General features: G+C 37.9%; 1 protein-coding gene across 3 annotated transcripts in view; it reads right to left on the bottom strand.

Annotated features, from left to right (window-relative positions):
- Positions 1-523: 523 nt before the first annotated feature.
- The window catches only part of LOC143299043 (uncharacterized), an 11,971-nt gene continuing 280 nt past the window's right edge, over positions 524-12,214 (bottom strand). The window contains exons 1-7 of one of the 3 annotated variants that reach the window (XM_076612135.1): positions 12,206-12,214; positions 10,057-10,212; positions 8,072-8,163; positions 6,590-6,915; positions 4,956-5,087; positions 1,971-2,163; positions 982-1,119 (exon numbers count right to left, since the gene is read on the bottom strand). The exon at positions 12,206-12,214 is cut by the window's right edge and continues 280 nt beyond it. In XM_076612135.1, the coding sequence (XP_076468250.1) occupies positions 2,009-2,163; positions 4,956-5,087; positions 6,590-6,915; positions 8,072-8,163; positions 10,057-10,212; positions 12,206-12,214 (870 nt within the window). In that variant the 3' untranslated portion in view covers positions 982-1,119; positions 1,971-2,008. Of the gene's footprint in view, positions 1,120-1,970; positions 2,164-4,955; positions 5,088-6,589; positions 6,916-8,071; positions 8,164-10,056; positions 10,213-10,299; positions 10,456-12,205 lie in introns of all 3 variants that reach the window. The other 2 variants (XM_076612134.1, XM_076612133.1) reach the window with 2 other exon arrangements.

Below are 12,214 nucleotides of genomic sequence, written 5' to 3'. Positions count from 1 at the left end.
AACACTTGCAATGATACTTTCGAGAAACCATGGAATACAAAAATGATAAAAACCTATACTCTGCTCAAACTCTTGCAAAACAAACATTAATTAACACTGATTTAGGATGTACACTGTATGGCCCTGGCATGAAAACAGTTTCTTTCCATCACAAGGCTATTTCAATCACAAAAGAAAAAAAATGTAATGGGAAAATATCAACCATTTTATATATTCAATAAATTGTGATTTCCTATGAAAATACAAATATAAGTCAAGCCTGTTGTCTAGCCTGTGCTTAAAAGTTAAACTGGGACCAAGCTGAACTGGGGGAGAGAGGAGACATACAAACCAGAAGATAAAAATGCTGACAGAACGAGATTTCATCAAACAAGGAAATTTTCATTCTCTAGATTGGAACAGCTGTGAAGAAGATACAACTCATCATAAAAATAACTTCCACAATGCCCAAAGAGAAAAAAGTATTCAACATATTCTAGCCCCCCCACCCCACCCCCACCCCGCCCCGCAACCCAAAAATAAAAAAAAAATCTGAAATTGCATTTAAACACTTGAAAGAAAATGACAAAGAATAAAATCGAAGTCTAAAAAGTGGCAAGCTTTTCTTTGCATGTGTGTACAATGAACTAAAACACAAAAATTAATATAACTGAGATACACTGCCTTTTTAGAAGTTATGCAATTACAAAAAAGAACACTCAAAAATACTGCAGCAGTCAACAGCTCCTCTATTGCTACTGAAAGACAATACAGCAACTAAAACACCCACCATGTCCATATAAAATAATAAAACACAAGTAGAAAAAACAACGTGATATGTCGAAACTCCCAAGTAAAATCAACCCCCATCCCATCTTTCCTTGCCCCACCTCCCAAACCCCATCCCACCATATGCATGTTCCTTTCTTCACACAGTTTCCCAGCATCTTCGTCCACACACGCAGTTGCTGCCAAAGCATTTTTAGGACCCATGGTCCATGTGGATTAATGAACTCAACATTATGCTCTCATAGCCCTGCTGAGCTTGCATGGCATGGCAATGGTCCACAAAGCTGCTGCTGCCAGAGGTGGCCACATCGGAAGGGCTCCAAGCAGAAGGGGAAGGAGGCTTAGCATGCACTGAAAATACAAATAAAACACAATGCATGCCAATCAGCAAACAGAAAGCCCCAACCAAATCAAATTCAAGTCAGGGGGAATAAAACTCAAACTTGAACACTATTTTCTAAATAAATAAATACAATAAAAATAAAATAAACAAAAGAAATGTGCATGCTGTTGTGATCCCCTCATCCCCCCCAACCTCCATTCTCTGTTCCACCTATTTGAGTATCCCTCTTTGTACCCAATCAGAAATCAGCCCATTCACATATGCTGCACTGCATGCTGCAGCAGCAAATTTAACCACAAAAAAGCAGGGGGACAAAAACCACAAAAAATAAACAATTCATCTCCACTCTTTTGCTTTTCACTTCACTGCCAACCATTAGAAACACAAAAGCTTTTTTGTTCCATACCTCATATCAAACAAGCAAACGACTATGAGAAAGCACACAATTTTGATTATGGTGCTGTATATTTCTTATTTCTACATTATTTACAAATACAATACAACCCTCCCCACCTCATATTTTTTATAATTCCTGGGTACCACACACAAACATCAGAAACATACTGCAGGTATAAATAATATAATTTTGTCCCTGTCCAATCTGAATGCCTATGTTACAATTGTAAGATACCTGCATTTTAGTTTCTAAACGAAGAATGTTTATCATGTCACAATGAACTGCTTAATATGTCTTGTCCATGTTCTAAATCACTTCCATGCAGTTAAAAGTCTGAATTTTTTTCCTTGCTCAATTTTATCATCTATCTCAGATTGTAACAGGTATTTAAAAATGAAATATAGAGAAACATGAAACAGAAATCTAGTAGACAACTAAAGACACACTCGTGACTAAACTGACCCAGGCGACAGGTATGGGGGGCAGGTGCAGAATGGGGGTTATATCATGTGTGAGCGGAGGGCTGAACACCTGTAGTCATACTCTCTGCGAGCGCACACCCCTATCCTTGCCATACTTGAACCACTGTGACACTCGCTGCTCTGCTTGCTTTCGTGTTCGTGCAGCCCTCCGTGTGTGCAATCCATCCCTGACCCTGACGACCAAGGGAGGGAAATGCTTATTATTGTGATCAACAATGGCAACAACTAATATTGCCAGGGTCAATACTATGCTTTCAACAACAACAACAACAACAACAAAAAACAGCTCATTGTTTTACTCTTGGTATACTATGCTGAGTACAGTGCACTGTGATTACACTGATAATTCCTTGTAAACATGTTGATCCATTTCCAGAGAGCACTTTAACAATTCTTTTTTCTGCTGCACCCCCATATACAACAACGCAGTTCATCTGCTACAATCCCAGCCTAGACGATCCTTAGGGAGTTTTCAATGTCCGGTCGTCAGAAGGTCTACACCAGAGCAGACCCTGCACAGCTGCTGACTCTCTGTCATTGAGTTTTATAGCTTGGCTAGCCACACAGGGCCTTACATGGGCTGAAAAACTGTAAACAGCAGCTGATTAACTTCAGTATTTAAGCAGTGCCTGTTCTGATTCAAAATAAAGACACCAATTACTATGTGCCCAACCACTGACAATAATCGCTTAGTTGCAGAACCAGATAGAATGAGCACCCCATTTCCAGTGGAAAACGCCACCACATCCGCCCAATAACCATAGCTAAATTCACAATTATATACAGTCTGTGATAAATAAAATCTGAACAATACATTTGATGTTCTTTCTTTGCACAGCTTAAGTCATAATTGGTAAGATAATACCTTGCAATATGCTCAGTGGAAAGACATGTGATTGCACAACAGGAACACTTTTCAACACTCGAATGTCTATGATTGTGAACCTCGATTCCTATTTCCTTATAAAACTTTGAGTTGAAATCTAAGGCACAGCACTGATTTTTTTTATTTTCTTAATGTCACCCTAATCTAATTTCTTCATGCAAGTAACTTTCAAATGTCAACTGCTATCTATTACATATACATTCAGAATGCTGCACAATTAAACTCTTACACATATGCACACAAAACATCTCGAACTCAGTAGTCAAGAGAACAGGAAAGAATAACCTGCCAAATAAATTTCTGCCACAGTTCAATTTGCAAGCTGATGTGTCTGTTTCACTTCTTTCATTTTCTAAAACAAGAGAACCAAGCCAAAACAGATACAATGGTGTTAGGAGAGTGGGTGGGCAGGGATCAGGGAAGCCCCTGTAAGGTTCAAATTATGCTCAAAACCACACCCCTTGCTGTGAAGTCTGCTCAAGCACCAAAGGACACACAGTTTTGCAATGAGAAGCAACACTGACAAAACACTGGCTTAACAGCTGGCACCAACACTGTAAGATAATCTTTACTGTTGATATAAAGAACAGACTTGGGAGGTGAAACAAGTCTCCCACCTCAAACCCCCTCCCCAAATTAATAAATAAAACATGAATCTATCAATACATCAACTTACAAGAAAGCTAAAATATATTTCACTCTTAATTCAACAATATGTCAAATTCTACAGTTTGTTAAACAAGAGACAAACCTGTACGATTCACACACTGCACAGAAGCAATGCCTCATTTCATTGCTGAATATATTTGTTAGCGCTGGCACAAGTAGCAGGACAGAAAGAGAGTATCACTGTTTATAAAAAGCCCAGCTTACTGCACAGGCCTCCATCTGAGCCTGGTGATAAGAGGGATAAGGATAATCTGTTACCATAAGGTGCGGTTGGCAGGGGAGGAGGGATGAAGAGGGGGGGATGTGAAGGGTGTCTTCGTGGGGAGATGAAGGGTTGGGGGTATGCAGAGTGTGATGCTTGCATTTCATGGAGATTACACATCAATCATCCCTGAGGATTTAAAGCAGTCTGCATACACTGTTTTACACTGCAGAATCTGTAAGCCACTGTAGCCAATTTCATTCCAAACAAGAGTTAATAAAAGACATTTATAGCACATAGTTTTTGGTATAACCAATGATAATGAGCTGTCAGTCGAAAACTGATGGTCTACAACCGACAAGCCAAATCTTTTTTTCCGCACTGCTGGAACTATTAGTGGTATGAGAACACCTGATGGACAGAACAGCAGTCCTATGACAAACTGGAAAAAAAAATGGTGCATGTGAATATGTGCTACGATTCTTGCTAATCAGAAAGAGCATTTTAGATTTAGATAAAGAATTCAGAAAATATGTCTTTCTGGTAAACAGACAGCTAAAGATTATTTTGGCTGATAAAGAATGAGGTAACACTTGCATGCAACCAGACTGCAGTCTCTCTCCTTTCAAGACAGACTACTGACAACATTTTCTTTTTTCTGGCTGGATTTATTGAGAATGATCAACATCAATAAGAGCAGACCTGTACACTGTTTAACACAGCTGAACAGTGGTGAAAACAAGACTGATATGTTCGACTTCAAAACAAAAATAGGTCATGAACACTGCTCAATACCATGTATGAATATTAATTTTTCTTTCATTATCAAAACAAATGTAATGTTTGTTTGCTCACTTTTTTTTCATTCTTTTTTTGTTTGTTACACCATTAGTTCATGCCATAGCCATCTGTATGCACTATATCTGAATAAAGCAAAAACAAATAAACAAAACCACACATACACACAAGCAAGTTTTATTAAGGCATATCTGCACCTTCAAACAAAATTCACATAAATATCTCACAGAAATTACAATACAAAGTCCAGTAAAAAAAAAATAAAAAAAATAAAATATATATATATATAAAAGTCACACTTGAAAACCCTGAACAATCGCAGTACGCAGTAAACTAGTCTCAACAAGGAAGGAGGGAATGAAAAAGACTGTTTGTTCACACAAAGAGCTGCATGGCCAAAGTGTCATTACCTTCCTGCGAGTCGTTGAGGTAATGGTGTGCAGGGTGTTTAAGGGGCTCCACAGACATGGCCAGGATGCCCTGGTAGGAGCTCACCACGTTATTATTGTTCACTGTGCCAACCTTCTCCTCACTGGTGGGGGCTGCAGAAGTTATACATGTATGTTATTCCAGAACGTTACTCATAAGGGTGGAGGAAGAGAACAAATGGGAGAAACAACATCTACCTTGTGAAATGTAGTTGCTCTTTTCTCAAAGACCACTGGTCCTTTTCAGACATTGCCCCTATCTTTATTTTTCTTAAGCTGGTCACTTTGCCTGGCCCAACTTTCATCCTAACGATGCTTGGAAATTTAATGAGGCTAAAACATAGATAACTATCAAACATCAGTTTTACTTTCCAGTTTCAGTTGCTCAAGGTGTCACTACATTCTGAAAAATCCATATATCCTACACATCTGCTAGTCAGGCTTCGAGTGCATGCATATGGATACCATTCACAGTAGATTTCTTATACAGAAATTTTGCAGAGCGCAACACTCCTGTTGCCATGGGTTCTTTTTCAGTGCGCCAAGTGCATGCTGCACACAGGACCTCAATATATTGTCTCATCTGAATGATTAGACTATCAGTTTGATTTTCCAGTCAAACTCTGAAGAAAGGCTGAGAGCGGGAATCAAACCCAGACCGCCACAGACACTGTACTGGCAGATAAGGGTCTTAACAATACTGCCACCTTTCTTCCCAAAGAAGTGCAACTGATGCCATAATAAGAAAGATTATTTAGTTTATAAAGCGCCTTTCCATGTAAAACATGTTCAACTGCGCTGTACAAGGTAAAATTTTTAAACATGCACCTAAACACTAAAATGAATATATTACATACATAGCGCTGTACAGACAGCCAATCAAAACACTTGAGTACCCATTTACATTCATTCACACACACAATCATCACACACTCCACAAAAACAATCATACATTACATACACATCACAAAACCAAACCAATGCACATATCATATTACAATACTAAAATTCAACATCACAATACTAAAATTCAACATCACAATACTAAAATCCAACACAATACATAAAAACCACAATACATAAAAACCATATCACAACACTTAAAACTACTCCCAATACCAGAATACATAAGAACCATATAACAGTTCTTTTAAATCTACTCATAACTCTTAAAAGCCAGTGACATACATCTCAATAAACTAAAAATGTACATTTCATTAATTTTTAAAGGGCAAAATCAAAAAACACTTCCCCCTCCCTACAACACATAACAATCTACAGAGAAAAAGAACCCAAACAAGCACTCATTTGTACACATCAACAGAGTTTAAGTTGAAAATGGTTTGTCTTTAGATGCTTTTTATAAGTTGAAAAGCACTTCGTTATTCTATGGAACAGAGGTATGGAGTTCAAGACAATGAGGCCAAAGACAGAAAGATCAGTAAGGCAATGGCATATAACTTCTTAAAGTTTCATAAAATTAAGGTGGTGCACATTATACACGGGAGCATATCATAAATCAAAATTATGGTATTTCAGAATAAGCCCTACCTTTTGAACATCAAAAACATATATAATGGTGTTTATTTGCTGAACTAAACAAGAAAAGCCCTCACCAAACAGCCGCCGTCGTTTGAAAGACACCTCCTCCTCCTCATCATAAGAACGTTTGCCACGTGCCACTGGCTGGAATAAGGTGGCTGCATCACCATCACTGCCCATTTCCTCTCCCATCTCCATGTCCTGATCACACTCAATGCCACTTCTGCCCAGGACACGATGCTGGTAGATTCCTTCTCCATTCATCAGAATTGGGGAACTGGCAGATGGGAAAAATGAGGAGTGCTGCGAAATCATGGCTTGCTCCAAAAATTCTTTACATTCCTGATGGCCATGTTGCACAGCAACATCCAGTGCAGTCTGGCCATTCTGATTGTATGTGCTGGAACAGAAAAAGGGTTTTCTTTTCACCTCTGAATGTGTAAACAACACATCACCAAATCCTTTTTTTAAAGGCTTTGTGTGGCTTTACAAAATATCAATCACATGCCCCTCCCACTCCACAGATACAAATGCTGCATGTGTGTGTGTGTGTGTGTGTGTGTGTGTGTGTGTGTGTGTGTGTGTGAGAAATCAAATCAAATGGAGCTTAGAGCCTCGCCAACCGCTAACGTGACTAAGGCCATCTCAAGGCTATCACCACGTTAGCATCTACTTCCAGTCAAGGGGAAAAGTGTGTGTGTGTGTGTGTGTGTGTGTGTGTGAGTGTCATTGTGTGTAATTGTGTGAAAATGTAAGTAAAAGGGAGAGAGTAATAATATGTGTGTGTGTGTGTGTGTGTGTGTGTGTGTGTGTGTGCACTGATCGTGTGCTACTGCTATCAAATCACAATCAACAGACACAAAAACATGGCCTTCTCTTCCACTTAAAGTATTACAACAGTGTGATGGTGCCCATACAAAAGAGGGATATCAATAGAATAAGTAAGGCCTGCTCCAGTATGATGCCAAAATAAACACCAGTCAGATGGCCAGTTTTTCTGGGTTCAAACCAATCAGCATTACACTTGCACTTGTCTTCTCTTTGATAGCATTTCTGTTCTGTGCGCATCTCTCAGTCCGTCACTTCAAAATTTTCACTGGCTGTAAAACTAAAGAATAATTAAAGTATACAATGGATCTGCTCCAAAACTCTAACACACACATACACACACACACACACAAGAAAACAAACATATCAATTAATCTAAAACACCAAAGAAACAGAGCAATTGTCAGAACTGATCAGTGTGGCACAACAAAGTGAAGATAAGAAATGTTGGTCTGCATAACAGCTAATGACAGACTGTCATACAAAGCACAGAGTTATGATCTAATTTGAATATCAAATGAACATTTACAACCTTAATCCCAACACTAGAACAGCCCTTTTCAAAATGGGTGGGCCTACACTTTGTAAGGTTGCTGCTATATATTTTTGTCTTTTTGTTGTTGTTGTTTGTTGTTTTGTGGGCAGAATAGACATGCACGCATTTACAAAGGAAAAACAAAGCATGACCACCAGGGATAAACAAAACACATCTTAATGTTATCCTTTACCTCAGAACTGGACTGGGTGTGGTCAGCAGCTTAACACACTCCAGATGCCCGCTCTGTGCTGCCTTATGAAGAGGGGTATCACCGTTATGATCCTGGCAAGGAAAAAAAGAACACATTACTCAATTCAACTGTAGGCTCAAAAAGATTAAAAGTTCTTTGCACTGGGTTTTTTTTTGTTTTTTTGTTTGTTTTTTGTTTCATATCTTTTTAAATACAATTTCTTAAATATCAGGACAAATATATACTGAACACATCAACAGTTTTAAATGCTTTCATTGGTCCAGTAATCAGTATTTATCTGTCAAATATTCAATGATTACAAAATTCTTCACCATCTGTCTCCTTTCTTTCACCATAAACTCAGTAGCCACAAATCTGCCCACCCTGAACCAGATCCATGCCATTTAAAAAAGAAAAAAAAATGCAAATAATACTTCAATTTTGACTGTACATAGAACAAGCATAATAAAGACCAATAATTTCATTTTAGCTTAAGTGATTTAGTCACCACAGTTACCAGTTGCAACTGCTGAACTGGATGATGTTTCTGTGCAACTGTAAAGAAAGATAACAGCCGATATAAATGACCAGTTACTGGATTCATGTGCTTGGCTTGTTTTCACATCAAGCATGACAACATGCTTCTGATCTGACCATTTGTATGCAAAAAATAATATAAAACTAAAAGAAACAATAACAGCATAAACCAAGCTAAAATAAAATAAAGGTAAGTGCAATAACTGCATCCAACATCCATCACAAGTGATAAATCCATCAAGCATGCTCACAAGGGTGTTGGTATCATGAAATAATAAAAATGATTTTAGAAATATCAAAACATATCAAATGATCAATACCATTACCAGAATAACAATGAAGACTGGCAATGTTATTGCCTAAATAGTTCTTGTAGAATGCACACAACAATTTAACTTCAAAGAAAACTGAACATGCAATAAATATTACAAGGAAATATTGCATGTTCTGTATAAACTTTATAAAGCTCTGCCACATACATCTGAGTATGTGTCTGTTTTTGATGAGTATGTGTGTGGGTTTGTTTTTTTTTATCAAACTCACGTTTACAGAGTACTCATTTCATTCAGAATTTAAACTGATGTCAACATCAACAGAAATAGGATGGCATGAAGTTCATAGATAAAACTAATTTCCTAGCATGAAACAAAAAGAAACTAAATGAATACTACTACTTTTATAAGAAGTCATCTGCATCAAGTGTTTTTCTTGCCAAAGAAAATAACTTTTTTTTAAAAATCAAGAACGAAAAGAAAAACATCAATATAATAAACTCTTCATAGAGAAAACATGAGAAGGAACTGCAACAGACTCAGAGAGTGAGATATTAAATTAATTAAAATTATAAACTAAAAATAAAAGTAGATGAAAGAAATCTAACAACAACAAAAATGGATCCACATTATGCCTTAATCAGCAATACTATCTGACCAGCCACATTGTTAACTTTGTAGTACTTATTACAATTTATGTAAGCTCCATCTTATTCTTTACTCCAGAAAAACAAATGACAGACCTGCGTCAACAAAAACTTCATAAAACAATTTTGTACTCATGGTCACTTAAAACCAATTGATAAAAATGAGCACTTAAAAAAAATCAATTTATAAATAAGTCAGTCATTGATAAATCCAGCTCAGTTTTTCTTCTTTTTTCTTCTGGAAAAATATCATATATATGCAGACATATGTATGAATATGACCTTTGGGACCAACTGTTACTTACAGTTTCATTTGAACTCACTGTGTTTGTTTCAAGGTAACCAAAACAAAAAACAAAACAAAAACTAACAAAAGTTGAAAAACAAAAACAAAAAACTGAAAAAAAAAATCAAATAACATTCAATCCAGTGGACAATAAAGACTAAAAAACAATTTATAAAGATAAAATCTAGAAACTATAATGAACATGGCTGATGAAGGGCCTGACAAAGGGGAAGCAAGCATTACCTGCGGGATATACTCAATATTGTGCATCCGTAGCCAATGCAGACACCATATGTGACCCGCCTTTGCTGCTATGTGGATGGGCGTTTCACCTGTACGACTGGTGCGCACATCATGGATACCTTGCTGATGATGACCCAACTCTCGTAGACATCCAAGCTACAAAGGCCCCAAATACCCAGACAGAAAGAAAAACAATACTGTGTCACATGAAAAATAAAACTATGTAAATTGCTATCTACCTACCTGTATACCCAATGAGATGCCATGCTGCACAAGCCAAGCGATGCATTCAGCCTGACTCTGCTGCGCCGCGATATGGGCCAGGGTCTGGTTAGTTCGTGTGATTGTCACATCCAAATCAACTTGACAAATTTGCCCTATCAGCTGAAGGCACTTCCACTTCAACAAAACAGGAAAATCAGGTGAACGTCAAAACAAGAACAAGGCTCATGTATAACAAGTTCACATATAACCTGTGTACACAAAGTGTAAAAATGTGTACAAACATGACATCATAATTAACAAAAATGTGTACTCACATATTACTTGACATTATGATTAACATGTCTGTGTCTGTGAGGAATAGACTCAAAAGAAAGAAGTCAGCCTGAGCAACTGACAGAAGCAACATTGGGAAAGTCTGAACTTGAGTATCTGTGTTCATCACACTTTAGCTATGTCAATGATATCATGCATACATATATGTAAACAATTATATGCAGCAGACCAGTTTACCCAAAAACTTCATTAATATTTTAATAGCAACACTTGAAGTTGAATATGCAAAGCCAAAAATAGTAATCTGACTCTCTGAGGCAAGAAAACAGTAATCAAGATAGGAGCCGAAGCTTTCACTTTCTCACTCTCAGTTTTGGATTCACTGACTAGGTCTAGGTACTTCTTGCAGTCATGCACAGATGGAGACCCCCTATAAGCCCATGTGAAATCCCTTGAACACACACTGCAACAAGAAAAAAATGACAGGTACTCTGATAGCTGCAGACACGGCCACTATTCTTTCCAATACCACTGCTTCTGAGCGACTACACTTGGCACTTTCTTGGATGACCAGTTTCTTCATCTTCAAAATCAGTCAAGGTCTCTCATATCAACGAAAAATGCTCCCCATCTTGGAACAGCTGAAGTCTTTAAGTGCTATGGTTTTTCGTCTAACCAAATGGTGCTCTACTGACAAGGAAATGCGGACCTTTCTTGATTCTTGAATTTGCTTTTGCTGCTGTCCAGCATGAACTTTTCACCAATGGCTGATAGAACCAGTCCCAATAGAAAAGTCTGACTGGGAATCAAACTCTATATCCACAGATTGGTCACCATCAGCACCTCCTCGACTCCACATTTGCCAAATTTCCCACCAAAATTACCAACGAACTCCCACTAATTTTTCTAATTGCCGTTCGACGAACTCCCACCAACTAAAATTACCATATGTAACGATGACCGATGTTGTTCAATGTCATTCTTGTCGGAATCCCTGCAAAGCACCAAGCTTCAGATCAATCAGGATCAACACCCAATTACTTCGTTTTCTCTTACTCAGTTACTGGTACCATATATATTATTCAGGTGTGACAGCATCAGATGACCTGTGTCCTGGTCAATGTTTTGTGAAGTAATTTCATTAAGAATAAAACAACACCTGAACAAGGAAAATGGTGACCGAGTCTACTGTCTATTACATGACAGCTCCCCCTCCCCCACCCCCACTCTTCCAAAGTGATGTCAGACTGGAGACACACAGAAAGATCCAGAAGAGTCTGTGCTCGCCAAACACGTGTTCGCCGTCTGATGTTTGTGAATGCACCCCATTCGAGTGTGCAATTGTTCGTGCGTAAACGCCATGAAAAAAAAAGCAACACAATTACTCTGTTATATCTGAACCAACTCGGCCGTAACTGTTTGCAGCATACACGAGATAAACATGACTGCAAACTGAAGGGTTGGTTGTTTCTGGCTGTGTTGTTTTCCAAAGCATGACGTGACGTCACAACACATAACAATAACTTGTACATTTTTTACATAAACCTCCAGAACATGGAAATATTCAATGAAAAACAAAACAAAAACAACTAACTAAAACCAAAATCACCCCATTATTTCCTGTCTTAAGATATTTCTTGTGATTGCTCACCTGTCCTCG

This window comes from Babylonia areolata, chromosome 24 (genome assembly GCF_041734735.1).
Source record: "Babylonia areolata isolate BAREFJ2019XMU chromosome 24, ASM4173473v1, whole genome shotgun sequence".
Classification (NCBI taxonomy): domain Eukaryota; kingdom Metazoa; phylum Mollusca; class Gastropoda; order Neogastropoda; family Buccinidae; genus Babylonia; species Babylonia areolata.
This window is presented reverse-complemented; position numbering and strand designations above follow the sequence as displayed.